The 24164-nt window shown below is 39.5% G+C and overlaps 2 protein-coding genes across 5 annotated transcripts in view; both read right to left on the bottom strand.

Annotated features, from left to right (window-relative positions):
• UNC13B (unc-13 homolog B) overlaps nt 1-24164 on the bottom strand; it is a 204626-nt gene that overhangs the window by 168649 nt on the left and 11813 nt on the right. The window contains exon 2 of one of the 4 annotated variants that reach the window (XM_043891318.1): nt 16119-16148. The exons of the other annotated variants lie outside the window; for them this stretch is intronic. Within the exon in view, the coding sequence (XP_043747253.1) occupies nt 16119-16143 (25 nt within the window). The 5' untranslated portion in view covers nt 16144-16148. The remainder of the gene's footprint in view (nt 1-16118; nt 16149-24164) is intronic. 4 annotated transcript variants of the gene reach the window in all.
• On the bottom strand, nt 2823-4586 carry LOC122686185 (elongation factor 1-alpha 1-like). Its single transcript, XM_043891324.1, has one exon. It carries the CDS (start codon nt 4507-4509, stop codon nt 3121-3123), a length of 1389 nt encoding a protein of 462 aa, XP_043747259.1. The 5' UTR covers nt 4510-4586; the 3' UTR covers nt 2823-3120.

Here is a 24164-nt window from a genome sequence, read left to right as displayed (position 1 = left end):
GGCCTGGCATGCTGCGGTTCATGGGGTGGCAAAGAGTCGGACACGACTGAGTGACTGAACTGAACTGAACTGGACGTAAAGATGCACCAACTGTGACAGCTGTCAAACAGCTGAACACAGGAGTTGACTCAAGCATTTTGACTGGTTAGCAAGATGTCCTTTTCCTTCCCTCTCCTTTATGATCAACTATCAAGCGGCAGACCATTTTCTAGTGCAGCAAAGGTAGCTACACAAGCAGACCCATTCTTTAGGAGAAGGCAGGCCTATTCCGATACAAAGCAGCAGTGTGGCCATACCACATCTGAACCTGACATAGCAGCTTTGCCAAATACAAATAAAAACTCTACACAATGAGAAATTTCCCCTCACAGGATGACTTCCAGCCAAGGCTACTCCTCATTTCCTGAGGTTGCTGGCTCACTTAACTGGCAATCAGGGCCCCATGTGAAAATCTAAGCAGAGGCTTCTAACAGGAAATGGAGAATGAGGCCATTTAGGAAGTACCCTGTTTCTAGAGGGGAAAAAAGCTACATATGAATGAATATCTCATTGTTCTTGGGTGGAAAAAAATTTTAACTGTTTTTAAGAAGACCATGAAATGATTCTAAAACAATGTAATAAGAAAACAGCACTCAAAAGTAACAATTAAAATTAAGTATTGAAAAAAAAAAATTAGGCAGCATCTCACAGCTTCTAAGTATTTAAAACATAGAGTCACAAAAACAAAATGAAATACTAAAATAATAAAGAAGTCTCCTAAGAGGCAGATTAAAAAAAAGAAGCTCAGTGAGATAAGAATATTAAGGCAAACATAAGAAAAATTATCAGGAATTCCCTGGTGGCCTAGTGGTTAGCATTCCAAGCTTTCACTGCCACGGCCTATGTTTGATGCCTAGTCGAGGAACTGAAATCCTATAAGCTGTACTGTAGCCAGAAAAAGAAAAAGAATAAAGTAATAATAAAAATTAAAACTGAAAGAAAAGAAAGAGGGAAATTACCAAAAAATTCATTAGACATATAGAGAGAAGAGGCCTTTCAACATTGAAGAAACTGAAATGATGATTTAAAGAAGAAATTTAAGAAACTCTCCAAGAATGAAAAAAAAAAAAAAAATGAAAGATTAATAAAATTTTAAGAGGTGAGGGGAAAGGAGAGACAGAGACAGTAGCAGAGCTCTAACACGTGAATAACTCAAGTTCCTGAAAAATGGTACAGGAACAAATGGAACAGAAGTAATATTCAAACACAGAAGAAAGTTTCCTTCAGATGAAGAAAGAGTTCAAGGGTATCAGATAAGATTAATGAAAAAAAGAAGGGATCAGTACCTAAAAATATTTTCGTGAAAAGCACCATCTATCGACATTCTTCTTAAGACAAAATGACCCAAAAAACGGCAATCCAAGGATTCTATACCTAGCTACGTGGCATTCACCTATGAAAAGGAGTCCATCCTGCTCTAGGTGCCTTGCTAAAATAAACACTGTATCACTGACCCTGAACAAAGGAAAGCAATTTGGCACAGTTCTTCATGTATTTAAGTACCTACATCTACAACATGACTTCATCATCCTGTCCCTCTTTAATTAAATCAAGAATGACCATCAGCCCCAGGGGCAGTCAGTCGGTAGACTACACTGCTGTTCAACAGATGTTGTGAAAAGACTATGCTAGAAGTAAGCATTTATAAGGGATAGTGACTGACCAAATCAATCGGCACCTCACTTACGGGCGAGAAATCTGGTCACAGAGACAAGTCTGAGAAAAGTGAGAACAAAAGTAGAAAAAAAAATAAAGAGAAAAACCGAACATTTATTATGTCTCCACACTGACTAATATCTGAGGTTCGAGTGGTAACAAGATAGCCGTTTATTATGATTGCATGCATCCTGAATCTTTTAGTTCCCCAAGTAAACTCTATTCTCTTGAGGAACTGATTCCTGTTCTTCCCAGGAAACCTAGTTATGTGGCTTGGCTGGTTTTCACAAGGCTAAGCTTACATTTCACTTATCTTCATATCTTTATTCTTTACGCATCTTCAGAAGTGAGGGAAAAACTAGTGCATTTGAGGGAACTCTGGTAGTTTGATTATGGTTGGAACCTAAAGAGTGGGGACAGAAAATGGCAAGAGTGAAGGCCTGGGTTCAATCCTTCGTCAGAGAACTAAGATCCTGCAGGCTGCATAACATGGCCAAAAAAATTTTTTTTTAATTTTAAAAACCTTAAAAAATAAGTTCTCCTTAAAAAACTTCTAGTGGGAAGGAAGGGAGACTGCTGTTTGTTCTAACTGCCTGACCCTTTAAACTATACATGCATGGAATTTTGATCCAATGTTTTTTTAAAAAGAAGCAATGTCTGGCAAGAAAGAGCAAAGCAGAAAAAAGTTAAAATACAGATAATAGATATATGAGGATTAAGTTAATAAAGGTAAAACACTGAGAACAGATTCTGGCACATAGTAGCCAGTCAATAAATGTTAGCTATGATGATGACTGTTAATACTGTTATCAAAAAATGGAAGAAAGTAAACTGTGCAAAAAAGAAAATCTCTTAATAAGCATATGACTCTTGTCCTTAATAAGGACATTCACAATACACTACATTTCCACATGTTTAAATACTCATTCTTCAAGACCAAACATTAATATTATCTCTCTTACTAAATCTCCCAAATTTTTTCCAACATACTGTTAGTCAAAAATAGCACCCTTGCTCCAAATTCTTACAGCAGTTTATATGCACCTCTTACTTTCTATCTCCCCCTGGGAGTTATTCACACCAAAATCTTAATTCCTATAATGGGCAAAAACTGTTTAAGGCCAGAATTTTTTTTTTTTTTTCTCATTAAACTTTTTTTAATGGGTCTCAAATTCTGTGACAGATTTTTGGTCAAGTTGTTTTCATTAAAAAGTACTGATTTTAAAAACTAGTAACTTAAACTGCCACACATAAAACATATGGTCCACAAAAACATTCTCCTTTCCTTCTGAAGGTTTTACGATGCATTGTTATCATTAACCAGTCTTTTACTATCAAACTTAAATGGCCAATTGAGACAAACAGTTCTGAGACCGTTCTTCCACCACTGATTAAGACTGGGGTGGCAGGTGTTGGGGATAATATTCATTTAGCCTTCTGAGCTTTCTGGGCAGACTTGGTGACCTTGCCAGCTCCAGCTGCCTTCTTGTCCACTGCCTTGATGACACCCACAGCGACCGTCTGTCTCATGTCACGCACAGCAAAACGGCCCAGGGGAGGATAATCAGAGAAGCTCTCGACGCACATGGGCTTGCCAGGAACCATATCAACAATGGCAGCGTCACCAGATTTCAAGAATTTAGGGCCATCTTCCAGCTTTCTCCCAGAACGACGATCAATCTTCTCCTTCAGCTCAGCAAACTTGCAAGCGATGTGAGCTGTGTGACAATCCAGCACAGGTGCATATCCAGCACTGATTTGGCCTGGATGGTTCAAAATAATCACCTGAGCTGTGAAGCCAGCAGCTTCCATGGGTGGATCATTTTTGCTGTCACCAGCCACATTGCCACGACGGACATCTTTGACAGACACGTTCTTGACATTGAAGCCCACATTGTCCCCAGGAAGGGCTTCACTCAATGCTTCGTGGTGCATTTCTACAGACTTCACTTCAGTTGTTACATTGACTGGAGCAAAGGTGGCCACCATGCCAGGTTTGAGAACACCAGTCTCCACACGACCCACAGGGACAGTACCAATACCACCAATTTTGTAGACATCCTGGAGAGGCAAACGCAAGGGTTTGTCAGTTGGGCGAGTTGGTGGCAGGATGCAATCCAGAGCTTCAAGCAGGGTGGTTCCACTGGCATTGCCGTCCTTACGGGTGACTTTCCATCCCTTGAACCATGGCATGTTAGCACTTGGCTCCAGCATGTTGTCACCATTCCAGCCAGAAATCGGCACAAATGCTACTGTGTCGGGGTTGTAGCCAATTTTCTTAATGTAGGTGCTGACTTCCTTAACAATTTCCTCGTATCTCTTCTGGCTGTAGGGTGGCTCAGTGGAATCCATTTTGTTAACTCCAACAATTAGTTGTTTCACACCCAGAGTGTAAGCCAGAAGGGCATGCTCACGGGTCTGCCCATTCTTGGAGATACCGGCTTCAAATTCACCAACACCAGCAGCAACAATCAGGACAGCACAGTCAGCCTGGGATGTGCCTGTAATCATGTTTTTGATGAAGTCTCTGTGTCCTGGGGCATCAATGATGGTAACATAGTACTTGCTGGTCTCAAATTTCCAGAGGGAGATATCAATGGTGATACCACGCTCACGTTCAGCTTTCAGTTTCTCCAAGACCCAGGCATATTTGAAGGAGCCCTTTCCCATCTCGGCAGCCTCCTTCTCGAACTTCTCAATTGTTCTCTTGTCGATCCCGCCACATTTGTAGATCAGATGGCCAGTCGTGGTAGACTTCCCTGAATCTACGTGCCCAATGACAACAATGTTGATGTGGGTCTTCTCTTTTCCCATTTTGGCTTAGGTTTAACGGTGGTTTTCACGACACCTGTGTCCTGGCGGCAAACCCGTTGTGAAAAAGAAGCCAGAATTCTTTTTTAACTCATGAAACAATTCCTTTTTTGAAACATACACTCTCCTCCTCCAAACACCACAAGTACTTCTTTGCAACAAGACTTTCTTTGGTAACCAATTTGGTAACAACCAATTCCTTCACATAATTAGAAAATATGAGCCTTACATATAAAATTGACTGATGCAATGTAATTGTAATAAGGCAGTTTTGAGTTTAGATGCCAGTGCTACACCTAAAATATAAACATGGTATTGGCTTTAACTTACATATTTTTAGGAGTAATGGGTTATCTGTGCCCAATCCTTGGATGCATAAACATATTAAAGAGTAAACTCCAGGGACTTCCCCTGGTGGTCCAGCGGTTAAGACTCCTAACTTCCAATGCAGGGTGCATGAATGCAATCCTTGGTTGGGAAACTCCACATGCCACACAGCATGGTCCAAAAAAAAAAAAAAAGGGTAAAGGCCACATCTACTTGGCCTCATAAAACAGAAGGATCAATGGCCATTTCTGAGACAGTTAGAGACAACAGAACTCATGGTTGAAGGACTGAGGTTCTTTGGGGACCCAAAAGCTATCAGAAGAATTCTACCCATCCTTCTTTGATGTTGACATATATAACAAAACAAAAGAAAACCCTCCATTTTCATCGATGGCAAAGGAATCATCCCCTTTTACTCCACTAGATCTTAGGAGGCAATATTAAAAGTTGCTTATGTTTTATCCAGACTTTGTAAGCCTGTGTTCTCTGTACAAAGGCCCACTAATTTAGAGGCTCTCAAACATTAGTCTTTATTCAGATTAACCCAAATGTACATTGTGCATCAAGTATATTTGGCACTAGTATATATAAGTGGAATATAAATTTTAAAATGGGTCTATTGGGACTTTCCTGGTGGTCCAGGGGCTAGGACTCCACGCTACCAGTGCAGGGGGCCTGGGTTCAATCCCTGGTCGGGGAACTAGATCCCACATGCCACAACTAAGAGTCTGCATGCTGCAACTAAAGATTCCACATGCCACAGTGAAAGTCGAAGCTCCTACATGCCACAACAAAGATCTGACACAGCCAACTAAAAATAAATTTTTTAAATAAATAAATAATAAAAATGGGTCTCTTAAAGTCCATGGGGAAGTAGATGTAGAAATAGAAAGTTACAACACAAATGCTACAATGGAGATAAATACAAGACGTTGGAAGAGAATAGGATTATAGTGATGACAGTGAGATCAGTGAAAACAATAACTACAACTAACATTTTTCTGAAAACACAGTGCCACTTGATCCCTTAAATGCTGGCTTCATCTCCACAGAAACTCTGTGAGATAAGCAGTGGTATTATTTTCATGTTACACATAAGGAAACTGTGTTTTGGAGAGGTTTAACCAATTTGCTCAGGTTACATAGCCAGTAAGTAAAAGCGCAGGGGCTCAAACTCAGGCAGTTCGACTTAAAGACCTATCTATATTCTTTATCGCCATGGTAGGTTGCCATTCTCCTGCTCTGCAGAGTACAGGTATCTTTCCAGAAGGTATCCTTGTTAGCTTCCTCCATTTTGAATGGAAGAAGCTTAGGAAGGGTTCAGTAGGTGGCACCATTATGTGACAGGTATATACCAGAGGGCTTTACTGAGGATGAGAGGCTTGGAAAGGTTTACTGACTTTCCATGGATGTTTTCATTGGACCTGGGTTTTTACCCAGATTACTCATTTGTACCTCTCTTTTGAAGCTTTTCTGACTACTGCTAATGATGTCCTCTGTGTGTGTGTGTGTGTGTGTGTGTGTGTGTGTGTGTTGGGAAGGGGGGAGTAGAAATATTGTATAAAAGAATTTCTTGTTATCAGAATGTCAGCTCTCCTAACTCAGGAATGAAACAAATTTAAAAAGCAACAGATATACACTGGGAAGCCATTGGAAGATCAGGGTAGAGGGTGACACGATCTGATTTACATTTTTAGAAGACAGCTCTGATTACTGTTTGGAGAATGTACCTCAGGGGAGCACAAACAGATGAGAAAATGTGGGTGTTGGATAGCTACTGCAATGGTCCAGACAAGAGGTGATGGTGTCTGCACTAATGTGCAGGTTGCTGTTGTTGTTTAGTCGCTAAGTCGTGTCTGACTTTTTGTGACCCCAGGGACTATAACGTAGAGATGGTGAAAAAGATCTGGGAAAATAAAGCATGTGAAGGATTAAGAATTAGTTTCCAAAGCCAAGGCAGAGTAGATGAGAATTAGTAGTCTCTGGTACACAGATGTTTTTACGTTTCAGGTTCATTCCTTCCATATCTACTGAGGGACTACTGTCAGGCACTTTGCCGAGTAACACAGAGATAGATACCCCCTCTACCCTCAAGGGTCTCAGTCTCAATCTAGTACTGCAATGGCTGCACCAGCCAATGTGCTGTCAATGCCTCAGATTCTGTTTGACTCTATCAAAGCTGAATGACATTCTCCAATTTTAAGGTCAAATCAACATTGTAATTTGCATCCAGGACCTTGAAGGGTTACAGTAGTAGACATCCAAAAAAAAAAAAAAATCAAACCCAGCAAAAGACCTGATATTCTCAGCTCAGCCCCCAAATGTTTGCCTCGGCTCATCTTAAACACAATTTCCCAAACTATAACTGAGCTGCTTAGCTTTCTTTTTTTTTTTTTTCAATTATTTTTATTAGTTGGAGGCTAATTACTTCGCAACATTGCAGTGGGTTTTGTCATACATTGACATGAATCAGCCATGGAGTTACATGTATTCCCCATCCCGATCCCCCCTCCCCCCCCCCCCCCCCCCACCCGATTCCCCAGGGTCCTCCCAGTGCACCAGGCCCGAGCACTTGTCTCATGCATCCCAGCTGGGCCGGTGGTCTGTTTCACCATAGATAATATACATGCTGTTCTCTCGAAAAATCCCACCCTCACCTTCTCCCACAGAGTCCAAAAGTCTGTTCTGTACATCTGTGTCTCTTTTTCTGTTTTGCATATAGGGTTATCATTACCATCTTTTCTAAATTCCATATATATGTCTTAATATGCTGTAATGATCTTTATCTTTCTGGCTTACTTCACTCTGTATAATGGGCTCCAGTTTCATCCATCTCATTAGAACTGATTCAAATGAATTCTTTTTAACAGCTGAGTAATATTCCATGGTGTATATGTACCACAGCTTCCTTATCCATTCGTCTGCTGATGGGCTTTCACTTCTGATTTTCATGGATCTAACTCATCCCCACAACTTGATGGTTGGTGCAGCTTCTCTAAGAAGGCAGACTGAAGGAACCACAAAATTATGAGACTGGATAGTAGTCATTCTCTCTGCACGCTTTCAAGACAGCACCAATAACGCCTCTTTCATGGAAAGTCCCTGTGGTCCTAGGGAAATAAGCAGTGCTAACGCCAGAAGAAAGGAATCAAGGTAGCTTCCTACACCTGGATCTGCTCTAGGATTTAAAGATGCGAGATAAAAACCAGCTGCTGAGACTTCCTCAGTTCCCTACTTTGCTCACTGAAGAAGGAAAGCAGAAAGTAGATACAGGATCGGGACAGAAGCCCTGGCTAAGAACAAAGAGCGTGTATTAACCTGAATGCCCTTCATGAATCACAGCCTCATCGTGGTAAAGGGGCTTGCAGAACTCGATGAAGCTATGAGCCCTGCCATGCAGGGCCACCGAAGACATACAGGTTACAGTGAAGAGTTCGGACAAACTGTGGTCCACTGGCGGAGACCATGGCAACCCACTCCAGTATTCTTGTCGAGAGAACCCCATGAACAGTGTGAAGAGGCAAAAAGATATGACACCGGAAGATGAGGCCTGAGGTCGGAAGGTGTCCAACTTGCTACTGGGATGAGATGGTTAAATAGCATCACCAACTCAACGGACATGAACTTAAGCAACCTCGAGGAGATAGTGGAGGACAGAGGAGCCTGGTGTGCTGCAGTCCATGGGGTCGCAGAGTCGGACATGAACTGAACAACAATAATTAACTGAATAATCTGCTGGATGTGGCTCTCTTAACATCCCTAAATACAGTGAAAAGTATATAAAGGGAGAGCACAGAAATGTTCAAAGCAAAGGAATACTGAAAGGAAAAGAGTAAAGTGGGAAAAACTTAGGAGAACATACTTACAATGGAGGAATAACTAGCATAAGCTCAAAACTTAAATTCAGCTTAGAGAAAACAGTGACTGTGGAAAAGGAATAATGTGTTGATAAAGATGCCCACTAAGTGTTATCATGGAGGCTATACAAGAAAAAAAAATTAGACAAGATTCTTAGAAAGGTAGAGAACATTTATAGGTATGACAATATAAAAACACCTTCATTTCCTACCCTTTCAAGTTTTAGAAATGATGGCTAAGAAGCAACTTTACACAAATGTACAACAATACAGAATAAACTGAACATAGCAAGTATACACTTTTTTTAAAACCATAACTATTTCATGAAAAAAGAAAAAGAGCATGCTCCAAAAAAAATCTATAGGACATGAAAATTTTTCTTAATAACCAAAAATGTACACTGTAAAAGGCCATGAAGGATCAAAATTATATTGATCCATATATTATAAATATTTATTTATACATTACAAAAGAAATGTTTGTAATACATAGATTCGAAAGTATAAGATTAAAACTATAAAGTAAAGTGGATAGTATGTTGTGCAAACTACAAAGTGTTTTATTCACTCAACATTTTATTGAGGGTCAATTAAGTATAAGAGGAGGTCTTAAGAAAGGTCAGAAAAGTAACTATGACATCACCACTGCCCTTTAAGAACTGAGTCTAGCAGGGAAGCAGCCATATTACCCAAAGAGGGAACAAGAGCTACAAGAGAACTGTTAACACACATTTCTCTCTGCTTCCCCACCTCCCATTGCTTCTTAACTGCTCTAGCCTGGCTTCTCCTCTCACCGCTCCACTGGAACTGCTCTCGACCAGGCCTGTCACCTCCATGCCACCAAACCCAATGGACACTTCCCAATTCTCATCTGACTCTACAGCACATTAACTCCTCACTCTTTGAAACAGATTCATCTTGACTTTCGTGGCATCTGTGGATTTGTGTCTGCATATGAGGTGGTTCCTTTCCAGTCTCCTTTGTCATCATTTCTACCAAGACCTCAGGTTGTTGGAGTTCCCTTGAGCTTGCTCTCATACCCTGTTTTGCTTTTACATTCACTCGCTAAATGATTATCATCTACTCCCATGGTTTAAAATACCATCTTTGTGCTTACAATTTCCCGATGCCCACCTGCAGACCACCTGGTTCCAGGTTTCTCAAACCTAATATTTCTGCAAGTGAGCTCGTGACTAAACCTCCCACCAAGCCTGTTCTCCCACCAGGTCTCTGTACCTCAGTAAGCAGTACTGCAATCATCCACGTGCTCAAGACAGAAATCTGCGAACCAACCCTCAAGGATCCCTTCTCTGTCACCCTCCATCTCCAATGAAGTCCTGTCAATCTTACCTACTTAACAGTGCTCAAATCCACTATTCTGGATCTCCATTTCCATTAGCCTAAGCCATCCTCATCTCACCTGGTCTATTGCAGCAGACTACTAATTAGCTTCCAGTTTTCAATCCTGTCCTCTTTAAAGTATTCTACACCCATTCTAGCCCATTTTTTTTTTGGCCACACCTCTTGACCCAGACCACGGATTGAACTCCATCCACAGCAGTGAAAGCCCAGAATCCTAACCACTATGCTACTAGAGTACTCTCTACCTCACAATTTTTTTTTTAACGTAAATTAGATCCTTCAATGGCTGCCCACTGGCAATCAAAATTTTGCCTGCTCCGGCCCTGCTTATTTTTCAACTTACACAGCTTTATTCTCTTCTGTTCTAGCCTATCATTGGGCCTTCTTTCAGTTCCTAGAATATTATAATCTCTTTTCACCCACAGGACCTTCCAATAGGACCATTTCCTCTATTGGAAAGGCTCTTCTTCCACTCTACCCCAACAGTCTACTAATTATAGATAGCTCCTTCTCACCTTTCAGGTTTTAGATTAAATGTCCACACTTCAGAGAGGCCTTCTTCAACCATTCATTGCAAAAATAAAATGCTTATTTATTCCCAATTATTTTTCTTTGTAATATTTACTATGATTTGTATTTAAAAATTTATTTCTGATCACCTGTCATCTCCTCACCCACTAGTCTACGGCTTCCATGAAAGCAGGAACCATGTTGTTATCTACTACTCACAACTGTGAAACAAACTTCTGTTGTTTAGGCCACCTTGTTTGTAGTACGTTTCTACAGCAGCCCTAGCAAACTAATAAAACTGTAAAAATCTCTGATGACTATCCTTAAAGATAATCAGGAATGTGTAACACATGTATTTTCCTGGGGACTTCCCTCGGGGTCTAGCGGCTAAGACTCCGGGCTCCCAATGCAGGGGGCCTGGGTTCAATTCCTGGTTAGGGGACTAGATCCCACACATTGCAACTAAGAGTTCACAAGCTGCAACTAAAGATCCTGCATGCTGCAACTAAGACCTGGCATGGCTAAATAAATAAATAAATTTTTTAAAAAATGTATTTTCCTATGATAAAGCCCTAGAAGTGGAACCGCAGTCAAATAAGCAGCAGTTTTAAGGCTCCTGACATAGCTGACCATTGGACACCACCAGGGTTAGTGGCCCTGACCCTCTGCACAGTCAAGATCGCTCCCTATATGCAGTTGTTCCGTCTGCACAGTCTCTACAGGTGCTTTGATATCCATGGATTTAAACTGTGGGGACTTCCCTGGCAGTCCAGCACTCAAGACTGTGCTTCTACTGCAGGGGGCGCGGGTTCCATTCCTGGTCAGGGAACTAAGATCTTGCACGCTGTGTGGCAAAAAAAATAAAAAATAAAAACTGTGAATCGTGTAGTACAACAGTATTCACTATGGAAAAAAAGTCCACAAATAGTGAACCCCAGCAGTTCAAACCTGTGTTGTTCAAGGGTGAACTGTACATAACATCCCATGTGACTGATCTTTCTTTTACGTGGTCTCATATATTCTTTAACTTCTCTCTAGGATCCCCAGAGATGGTTGGGACAAGAAATATTAGTCCCCTTTTACATCCAGGAAAACTGGCTCGGGAAGTTCAGTGCTAGCAAATCAAACCTAGCTTTCTTTTCAAAAGACTAGAGATGAACTGTCTAATATGATAGCCTGCAGCCATATGTGATTATTTAAAGCTATCAAAATTAAGTAAAATTAAAGAGTCAGTCCTAGGTTGTACCAGCCACAATCAAAACCTCAACAGCTACATGGTGACTGGTGGTCACCACACTGAAGAGCACCAACGTGGAACATTTTCTTCATCACAGGAAGTTCTATCCAACAGCACTGCACTAGCACGTGCTTGGGACCTGGAACGCAGGCTTACAACGCTTGGCACGACAGATCTCTGAGTAAGCGCTAAAACTGGTTAACCAGGAGCCTCAAGCAATTTCCTCAAGAAATGGCTCATGATGACTCAGCAGAGGACATCTGGAGCACAGTAAGGGCAGGAGCCAAGCTAAAACACACTGAAACATAATTACAACAAAGTCCATCTGAGAAACCACAGGCGCCTCTCAAGGGCACTCACAGATACTGTGACTCATCCCAGATTACAACAGGCAAGTAACATGCACAGTAAGGTGGTAGATTCGTGCTTACAAAGAAAAACGTCTAGCTCCCAATTACAGAAACACTCAGTAATTCTACCTCATGCTTTTTTAAACCTATGTCTACACTTAACTAAATTTTCATTTTACTAGAAATCCTGGAAAATCATCTAAGTAGGTTAAGCCCCAATTCCTAAAAGAGTCATTGTTCTCTGGACCTCAAGACAATGTGTTATTTTTTAATAGATACCATTGAGTATTTAATCTGTACCATGAATTGTATATTATATTTTATAAAGAAATATATGTTATTATTTAAATATTTTAAACATACAGAAACAAATTATGACCACACCTATACTAAACAGCTAGACTGAGTAGATCTCAATATTTTGCTATATTTCTTTCAGATCTTTTTTTCAAGATATAATCATACATTACAGATAACATTAAAATACCTACTTAATCCTATTCCTTCCCTTCCTTTAAGTATCCATTATCCTGACAGTAATGTGTGTCATTCCAGTCCAAAGAAATTTTATATTTGTGTCCATAAATAATATACAGTACTGTTTGGATGTTTCTAAATGTTAAATATATGGCATTATATTGAATGAATCTGCAAACTTGCTTTCCTACACTTTTTGGTTTGAGATTTATCATTATTGATAAGTGAAGCTTAATTTATTCATGTAACTTAGTTTAGCATTCTATTTCATGAACATATCACAATTTATTTATCTAGACTTCTACCGTGAGACTTTCAGGTTCTTTTCAAATTCTTGTCATTGCAAATAATACTGCAATGAACATTCTCCTGCATGTCTCCTCTGACCAAGTGCATGGACTGGAATTCACCAGATTATAAAATATATGTGTTTCAACTTTGCTAGGTATTGCCAGATTGCACTCCAAGTGTTAATGTAAATATACACTTCCACCTACTGCATTGTTGTTATTATTCAGTCGCTAAGTTGCGTCCGACACTTTGTGACCCCACGGATTGTAGCACGCCAGGCTTCCTCGTCCTTCAGTATTTCCCAGAGTTTGCTCAAATTCATGTCCATTGAGTCAATGATGCTATCCAACCATCTCATCCTATGTCGCCCCTTTCTCCCAGTATCAAAATCTTTTCCAACAAGTCGGCTCTTTGCATCAGGTGGCCAAAGTATTGGAGCTTCATCGTCAGCATCAGTCTTTCCAATGAATATTCAGGGTTGATTTCCTTTAGAATTGACTGGTTTGATCTTCCTGCTGTCTGAGGGACTCTCAAGAGTCTTTCCAGTATCACAGTTCATGTAAGTTTCCAAAATAATACTTATCAAAAAACTTCATGTGTCAAATAATTTACTAAATAATTGTCCATACTCAATAACAATTTTGAAGTAACAAACCAGCTTTCAATTTCATAGCTCTTAGAATAAAGACCAGATTTCTCTGACATAAATCACAGCAAGATCCTCTATGACCCACCTCCCAGAATATTGGAAATAAAAGCAAAACTAAACAAATGGGATCTAATGAAACTTAAAAGCTTTTGCACTACAAAGGAAACTATAAGTAAGGTGAAAAGACAGCCGTCAGATTGGGAGAAAATAATAGCAAATGAAGAAACAGACAAAGGATTAATCTCAAAAATATACAAGCAACTCCTGAAGCTCAATTCCAGAAAAATAAATGACCCAATCAAAAAATGGGCCAAAGAACTAAACAGACATTTCTCCAAAGAAGACATACAGATGGCTAACAAACACATGAAAAGGTGCTCAACATCACTCATTATTAGAGAAATGCAAATCAAAACCACAATGAGGTACCATTACACGCCAGTCAGGATGGCTGCTATCCAAAAGACTACAAGCAATAAATGCTGGAGAGGGTGTGGAGAAAAGGGAACCCTCTTACACTGTTGGTGGGAATGCAAACTAGTACAGCCACTATGGAAAACAGTGTGGAGATTCCTTAAAAAACTGGAAATAGAACTGCCATATGACCCAGCAATCCCACTTTTGGGCATACACACTGAGGAAACCAGATCTGAAAGAGACACGTGCACCCCAATGTTCATTGCAGCACTGTTTATAATAGCCAGGACATGGAAGCAACCTAGATGCCCATCAGCAGATGAATGGATAAGGAAGCTGTGGTACATATACACCATGGAATATTACTCAGCTGTCAAAAAGAATTCATTTGAATCAGTCCTAATGAGATGGATGAAACTGGAGCCCATTATACAGAGTGAAGTAAGCCAGAAAGATAAAGAACATTACAGCATACTAACACATATATATGGAATTTAGAAAGATGGTAATGATAACCCTATATGCAAAACAGAAAAAGAGACACAGAAATACAGAACAGACTTTTGAACTCTGTGGGAGAATGTGAGGGTGGGATGTTTCAAAAGAACAGCATGTATACTATCTATGGTGAAACAGATCACCAGCCCAGGTGGGATGCATGAGACAAGTGCTCGGGCCTGGTGCACTGGGAAGACCCAGAGGAGTCGGGTGAAGAGGGAGGTGGGAGGGGGGATCGGGATGGGGAATAAGTGTAAATCTATGGCTGATTCATATCAATGTATGACAAAACCCACTGAAATGTTGTGAAGTAATTAGCCTCCAACTAATAAAAAAATTAAAAAAAAAAAAAAAGACCAGATTTGTATAAATACAACAAAATCCAACAAAGCCAAAATATTCCACATGAATTTCTCCAACTCCATCTTTCCTTCAATGCCTGTCTATAAAACAGGAGCTATGGTAGGCACTTAATCCTAACAACATTATAGAAAAATGTTTTTCAAAATTTTTTTAACCCAGCCTATAGTAAGAAACATGTCTTACATTGCAACAAAGTTCCTATCTGCTTACATCCATTTGTATATATGTATGTTCAGTTGCTAAATTCTGTCCGACTCTGCAATCCCATGAACTGCACCATGCCAGGGTTCCCTGTATACTTCATGATCTCCTGGAGTTTGCTTAAACTCATGTCCATTCAGTCATCTCATCCCCTGTTATCCCCTTCTCCTCCTACCCTCAATCTTTCCCAGCATCAGGATTTTTTCCAATGAGTTGGCTCTTCACATCAGGTGGCCAAAGAATTTAAGCTATGAAACAAAAGTCTCACAAAATAATACTTTTCTAGCTGGTTTCAAGACTAATGAATTGTGCCTACAGTTTGGAAAAAACACTACAGTAGGGTGTACAACTTTCCACTTTACATATTAACTAAAACAGAGAGTTTAAGTAACTTATCCAAGGTCTCACATTTCAATAAATAGTGAAATCTGAAATTCAAACTCAGTTTCAAAAGCCACACTTCTTGCAGTCCACAGCTTTCTCCTTGCAATACACCATTTGTACTAAATCCACACCAACTGAAATAGCTAATGCTTCAGTTTATGCTCACATGAAAAAAAGCACAGAAAAATTAATTCTGTAAAAATATGGTGATGTGACTAAGCAAAAGTTGAAAAACAGTAATATACATATGATTTCATTCAAGGATTACATTTCTGAAATAGTCAAATATCAGTGCTAATCTTCCACTTTACTATGCTATTTATCATAACTTAAGTACTGATGAAGTATAAATATGCTACCCTGTGCTTGGGGGAAAAAAAGACTTAATTTCTCAAAGAATCAAAAATGTACTACCTATGAGCTCCTTCTCAAACCAAAAGACAAACAACTTACTTACGTCAAACTTTAACAAAGCCAATGACTAATTCTAAAGTAAATACAGTCCAGGTTATAACTGAGCGTGTGTAAGTGCTCAAGTATATCTTTTTCAATGTTTTCTAAATAAACAAACCTCAGCTGGAATAGTTTACATTAATACACAACCAGATTTCTATGGTTACTGTTTATCAGAAATAATTCCAGCTTAGTTATACACACATTGCACAAGGTCAGTCTAGCCATCTACCCACCTAATTCCTTCATTAGGCAGCTCATTCAGCCTACAGTAGAATGGAAAGAAAAAGAAGAACATTATTTGATTCATTCAGCTTAATGTTTTAACTTCGATACCTAAAACTACTATAATAAAATCTCTTATCTTGCATGTAAATCACAACTACTTCTTAGTCTTTATTAAAAATCCATTAAATATCCCACAGGGAAGCCCACAGCTTATTAATTGCTGATATGGAACTGATACATATACACATTAAATCAAAGCAAATGTTTACTGAGCATTACTTATTATATGAGAGTCTGTGGTCCTGTTGAAGATATCTCTAAGTAGCTACAAGCTAGAATTCATCATCAATGTATGTGTGTGCATGGGCATGTCTGCACGTGTGTGGTACAGTTTTTAGTAATTTAAGTCCCTTCTCCAGTTGCAACAAAAAGTATAGACCTAGATCTCAAGAAAGTAGACAGCAAGTTTTCTAGACATTATGTAAATAGCATTTACAGATCATAGCAAGAAACAGCAGTTAACATCCTGAAAGGAGAAGAGGATATGCATGCATATACCAACATGATGGTTCTCTTAATCAGATACATTCAAGACTAGTAGATGTTAAAATTTTCAAGTATAGACTGCCTAAGAACAGCAGCCCAGCATTTTGCCTGACCTAGCCAGGAAAGAAAGTTTACAATTTTATGTCTTAAGTTGACTTGGCATACAATATCCCAAGATAATGATTATCTATCTCATTTTACATGAAAGGTGGCTGTATTTCAGGGGAAGACTAATGAATTTTCAGATATATCTTAGGTCAGACTTTATGAATAGCTTCCAGCTCCTAAATTTTTCAAAACAGTTACATGTACCACTCTGCATTGTCTGTTTCTTTTTAACTGCAGAGTACTATCATATTTACTGTCAATTTACTGACCCTCACTCCAGCTGAAACTAACACAGGTATTATCTTTCCCATTTGACAAAAGATGATTGAGTGAAGAAACTGAGAGATGAAACTTTAGTCACTATCTAATGAAATTCAATGAAGAAGGAAATGGCAACCCACTCCAGTACTCTTGCCTGGAGAATCCCATGGACAGAGGAGCCTGGCAGGCTACAGTCCATCGGGTCGCAAAGAGTCGGACACAACTGAAGCGACTTAGCACGCACTCAGTGAGACTCAAAATAGTTCTCCTGAATCCAAAATCCTGGATTTTCCATTATACCACATTTCCTCCCAAGGGGAGAAAAGGGAATTTAAGTTGTAAACTCTATTAAATGAGAGCCATAATGAACTCTCTACATATAGGGTGTTTCTATATATATTACAGGTGTTTTATAGCTGTCAACAAACACCTGCTATAATGTTGCCCCTGAAAACATCCTAAGGAAACAGAAACCACTGCTATAGTGAGACTGATTCACAGGCAACAATGCACAAAACCACCTTCCCCTAAACATTTATAAATAAGACTTTTTTTGTTCCAAAGCACTATCCTATATATTAATTTTGTATTTTATAGTTTATAGTTCTTGTTGTTCAGTTGCTCATTTGTGCCCAACTCTTTGCGACCCCACGGACTGCAGCATGCCAGGCTTCCCTGTCCTTCACTATCTCCTGCAGTTTGCTCAAACTCATGTCCATTGAGTCAATGACACTATCCCAACCATCTCATCCTATGTCTCCTCCTTCTCCTCCTGCCCTCAATCTTTCCCAGCATCAGCGTCTTTTCCAGTGAGTCAGCTCTTTGCCTCAGGTGGCCAAAGTATTGGAGCTTCATCATCAGCATCAGTCCTTCCCATGAATATTCAGGATTGATTTCCTTTAGGACTGCCTGGTTTGATCTCCTTGTAGTTTATAGTTAGGCAGAAAAATCGAAATTCAGCTACATGGTACATAAAAGTACTAGTTTCTGTGGGCCCACTGCCCTCATCTGTAAAATGAGAATAATAAACTAACAAGGTTATCATGAGAATTAAATTATTAATCCTTATCTGCTTATTAGTAAGAGAGCTTGGCAAAAGTAAGGGCTCATTAAATATTAGTTTTAATACTTCACTGATTCCAAGATGGTGGGACATTTTCTTATATTTTAACAACTCTGAAATTAAAATGCATTTTATAATCAATGATGCATCATAGCTCAATCAATAGTATTTTCCCTTAATGATACATAAAATGATGCTTCTTACAATCTTTGGCAAGAGATTTTATAGTTGATGAAATATAATATTACATGAAATAGAAGATGCTGCTGAGCAAACACTTACCCTGCCACCATTCTTCTATTCAAAAGATTCACAAGCAGTGCACCAAATCTACATCTGTAACCCTGCTCTCCCAAGACATGCTTCCGTCCGTGACATGTGAACAGACTGGCAGCACCTCAAATTTAACAGGTCCAAAATCAAAGTCAACTCCTCAGAAGCTGTTATTCTTTGTTTCTGATCCAAATTAATGACACCTTAAAGAAAAACCTGCACCTCAAACTTTGTAAATCACCTATACTTCAATCAATCAATCAACTAGTGGACTATCCTACAAATATTGTTATATACCAACAAGTTCAATTATTTAAAATGTTTCTGCAAATTAAAAAAAAGAAGAAAAACCTGACTCCACCTTTACCTCCTTCCTCTCACTCTCCCAGTTGAGGCCTTTCCTGTCTCTCAGTTGGAATCAAACACTCCATCTCTGCACCCATTTTATTTTCTACTTCCATTCCAGAAATTACCAAACTGTACCTTGAAACATATTTAGTTGTACATATAGCTGTTTCCCCATCTTGGCTCTCAGTTTCTTGAGGGCAAGGCCCATTTATTACTCATTTTTATATACCCAGGGTGACTAGTTCAATGCCTCACCTGTAGCTAATTGCTCAATAAATGTTTATGGAAGTGATCAATAAACGTTTATAAACTCTTTTTTTATAAGTTTCTGGATATTTAAGCCCTCTATGAAGAGAGAAAAGGGGACTATCCAAGAGTAAAAGGTTACAAAGTTATTTCACACACATGATCTCAGTTCAGTTCAGTTCAGCCGCTCAGTCGTGTGCGACTCTTTGCGACCCCATAAATAGCAGCACACCAGGCCTACCAGTCCATCCCCAGGTCCCAGAGTTTACTCAACCTCATGTCCAATGAGTTGGTGATGCCATCCAACCATTTCATCCTATTTTGTCCCCTTCTCCTCTCACCTTCAATCTTTTCCAGCATTAGGGTCTTTTCAAATGAGTCAGTTCTTCGTATCAGGTGGCCAAAATATTGGAGTTTCAGCTTCAACATCAGTCCTTCCAATGAACATTCAGGACTGATTTCCTTTAGGATGGACTGGTTGGATCTCCTTGCAGTCCAAGGGACTCTCAAAAGTCTTCAATACCACAGTTCAAAAGCATGAATTCTTTAGCGCTCGGCTTTCTTTATAGTCCAACTCTCACAACCATACATGACTACTGGAAAAGCCATAGTCTTGACTACACAGACCTTTGTTGGCAAAGTAATGTCTCTGCCTTTTCATATACTATCTAGGTTGGTCACAACTTTTCTTCCAAGGAGTAAACATCTTTTTATTTCATGGCTGCAGTCACCATCTGCAGTGATTTTGGAGCCCCCCAAAAATAAAGTCTGACACTGTTTCCCCATCTATTTGCTATGAGGTGATGGGACCAGATGCCATGACCTTAGTTTTCTGAATGTTGAGCTTTAAGCCAACTTTTTCACTCTCCTCTTTCACTTTCATCAAGAGGCTCTTTAGTTCTTTACTCTCTGCCATAAGGGTGGTGTCATCTGCATATCTCAGGTTACTGATATTTCTCCCGGCAATCTTGATTCCAGCTTGTGCTTCCTCCAGCCTAGCATTTCTCATGATGTACTCTGCATATAAGTTAAATAAGCAGGGTGACAATATACAGCCTTGACTACTCCTTTTCCTATTTGGAACCAATCTGTTGTTCCATGTCCAGTTTTAACTGTTGCTTCCTGACCTTCATACAGATTTCTCAAGAGGCAGATCAGGTGGTCTAGTATTCCTATCTCTTGAAGAATTTTCCACAGTTTATTCTGATCCACACAGTCAAAGGCTTTGGCATAGTCAATAAAGCAGAAATAGCTGTATTTCTGGAACTCTCTTGCTTTTTTGATGATCCAACAGATGTTGGCAATTTGATCTCTGGTTCCTCTGCCTTTTCTAAATCCAGCTTGAACATCTGGAAGTTCACAGTTCATGTATTGTTGAAGCCTGGCTTGGAGAATTTTGAGCATTACTTTACTAGATGAGTGCAATTGTGCAGTAGTTTGAGCATTCTTTGGCATTGCCTTTCTTTGGGATTAGAATGAAAACTGGAATGAAAATTGGAATGAAAACACCTTTTCCAGTCCTGTGGCCACTGCTGAGTTTTCCAAATTTGCTGACATATTGAGTGCAGCACTTTCACAGCATCATCTTTTAAGATTTGAAATAATTCAACTGGAATTCCATCACTTCCACTAGCTTTGTTCGTAGTGATACTTCCTAAGGCCCACTTGACTTCACATTCCAGGATGTGTGGCTCTAGGTGAGTGATCATACCATCATGATTATCTGGGCAAGAAGATCTTTTTTGTATAGTTCTTCTGTGTATTCTTGCCACCTCTTCTTAATATGTTCTGCTTCTGGTAGGTCCATACCATTTCTGTTCTTTATTGAGCCCATCTTTGCATGAAATGTTCCCTTGGTATCTCAAATATTCTTCAAAAGATCTCTAGTTTTCCCCATTCTATTGTTTTCCTCTGTTTCTTTGCACTGATCACTGAGGAAGGCTTGCTTTTCTCTCCTTGCTAGTCTTTGGAACTCTGCATTCAAATGGGAATATCTTTCCTTTTCTCCTTTGCTTTTGGCTTCTCTTCTTTTCACAGCTATTTGTAAGGCGTCCTCAAACAGCCATTTTGCTTGTTTGCAAGTCTTTTTCTTGGGGATGGTCTTGATCCCTGTCTCCTGTACAATGTCACAAACCTCCGTCCATAGTTCATCACATGATCTCATTTAGGGTTTAATTCTCAACTCCTAGGTACACTGAACAAATTCATTTGTAAACTGAAGCTTAACAGTCAAGACACTTGCCAAAAGTTTTTCATGGTAGAAAAAAAGAATTCAAACCCAAATCCAACTACAAACCCCGTGCTTTATAAACTTTTATCCCTCTGCCCCTCCCCCTCAGTGTCATTCCCACTAATCTTCCACCCTAACATGACCTACAAGGCCCTATCTCCCTTGTCTGGACCTGTTTTCCTTTCTCTGTGCATGCCAGCTGTAGTTGCCTTCTTTCAGCTCCTCCTCCTCACCACAAAGCCTTTTGCGCATATTATTTCCTAAGGATTCCTCTTCTTCCAGATCTCAGTTCAACCTTCACTTCAATCTTTCTCTGACTTGAGTAGGGAACTTTTCTGAGCACACGGTCTCATAACGCTCTCTCCCTTATAGCACAAATCACGGCTGTATTTTTTCCTAGCTGTAATTTTACGTTAATTTGTATGATTCTTATTTACTTAATGTCTAGCTCCCTCACTAGTCTATATAACTTCCAAGAAGGCAAGGGATTTTTTAACATCACAATTCCGCCCCAAGTATGTGAAATAGCTACTGAAATAATAAATGAATGAATCCTTCAGCACTCCTCGAGCTTGCTAAATCACCTCAACTGCCCCACCTTCAGCTAATAATCTTGCATTCTACTTTACATAGAAGTCGTTATTTTCTCTGCTTATCTCCAACTCATCTTGACTTCGTATAGATCCCTTTCCTCTGAGCTCCAAACATTCAAATTTCCTTTTTCTTAAGACCACTCTCCACGCTTCTCTCTCTCTCTTTGCCATACCCATAGCATGCAGCATCTTAGTTTCTCGATTGGACCAGGGATGGAACTGCGCCCCCTGGCAGTGGAAGCACTGGAAGCACGGAGTCTTAACCACTGGACGGCCACCCTTCTCTCCCCTGCAAACTTCTGAATGAGTAGCCGGCACCTGCTGACTCCATTTACTCCCTTCCCTGATACCCTTCAACCACTTTGATATGATGCCTACTCTCACACTGCTTGTGTATGTGCGTGCATGCTAAGTCGCTTCAGTTATGTCTTACTCTTTGCGACCCCATGGACTGTAGCCCACCAGGCTCCTCTGTTCACAGGATTCTCCAGGCAAGAATATTGGAGTGGGTTACCATGCCCTCCTCCTGGGGATCGTCCAGACCCAGGGATGCAACCTGCATCTCTTAGGTCTCCTGCATTTAGCAGGCAGGTTCTTTACCACTGGCGCCACATGGGAAGTCCACTCTCACACTACCTCTAAAGAAACTGTTCTCGTTTTCAAATCCAATGACCTTGTTTTTCTTTATCCTCAACCAGTATCATTCATCTCCATCATCTGATCATTCCCTCTTGAAACTGCTTCTAGTCTAGGCTTCAGATACTGACACAGCACCTCCCTCTTCCTACAGTTTTGACCACACCTATCAGTTTTTCTACCCAACCCCTCAGGTACAGCATTAGCTCATTTTTCTCCTCTTTTATCCTCCATACACAATTTCATTCAAGCTAATGATTTTACTACCAAATACCTACAACTCCAAAATTTATCTCTAACACAGGCTTCTCTACTAAGCTATGGCTCTACATGTTTAGGTACCATTTTGAAGGGCCATCTGCAACAAGACTAACACTTCTAAACTCAACATATTTTACATGAAATTTATCTTACAGACACCATGAACTCAACTGAACCTAAGAACTTTCTTTCCTCGCTATACACTGTCTTCCTCAACTGAGAAATCTAGGATGACTTCCTGACTTAGATAAATAGATGTCACAGAGCTGGATGAAGATGATTAACACTATTTTTTATACTGAAGTAAAAATCAATCAATCCTGGGATAGTGCTAATCACTTTCACAATCATCTCAGTAATACTTTGCTATACCTACTTTCACCGTTTCTAGTACTACTACCTTATTACAAGCCTTTATCCATCTCTCACTGGACACTCCAAGTGGACCCCATGCTTCCACTGACTACCCACTCCAGTCCATTCACCACAAACTGGTCAAAAATCGAAGCATCACTCTTGCTTAGAACCACTCAGTGGCTTCCAGTGCTGTTTACAGTCACATTGAAACTCTTTGGTATGAACTAGAGGAACTCATATGACTTAGCCTCTGCCTACCTCTCTATATACCACTCTTCTAGTAACCCCTTCTTTTTCACCTTCCCCTCAAAATATCCGCTTCCCATTCACTTTGCCTGAAAAACTTACCTCAGGTCTCTGATGATTCCTTCTCATCATTCAGGTTTCAGCTCCAATGTTACCTCTGCAACGAGGCCTTCCTTGAAAATCCTACTTCAATTAGCTCTCACTCAGATCACTCTCAATCTCTTTATCCTACTTTCTTATCTTCACCATATTTATGATTACCTGAAATCATATTACTTTTAAACAATATTTTATTGAGGTATGATTGATATTTGTTGTACATTTTAATGTATATGACTTGAATTTCACAGTATCTTTTTTAATTTTTATTTTTTTATTATGAAAGTATGTATGATAACACATTTACAGGTGACCTGGAAAATAAGAACAATGTTACATATAGTTCCATTGCATATTACAATTATTTTTAAGTACATAAATTAAGATTTTTAGTTGAAGTTTCAATATCAAATTCTCAAAATTAACAGAATAAATATACAGAGAAGTAGGATATAGTAGACCTGAAAAGCACTGTGAACCAATTCAACATAATTAAAATTTATACAATTTTCACACAACAGTAGGATACAAATTCTATTCAAGTTCCCACAGACTATAAGCTAGGAGACACTGGAACATATCCAGGGACATAAAACAAGGTGTAAAAATGTCATGGTCTAAACATATTGAAATCATACAGTCTGTTCTCTTGTCACTGTGGAATTACAGTAGAATCAATATCAAAAGATATTTGAAAATAATCCACATATTTTTAAGTGCAATGTGACATTTACCAAGAGATATCTTCCACTTAGCCATTGAAAGCCTAAGTAAAATTAGACTGAAA

The sequence above is a fragment of the Cervus elaphus genome, chromosome 29 (genome assembly GCF_910594005.1).
Source record: "Cervus elaphus chromosome 29, mCerEla1.1, whole genome shotgun sequence".
NCBI lineage: Eukaryota > Metazoa > Chordata > Mammalia > Artiodactyla > Cervidae > Cervus > Cervus elaphus.
Note: the sequence above shows the minus strand (reverse complement) of the source record. Positions and strands in the feature narration are given on the sequence as shown.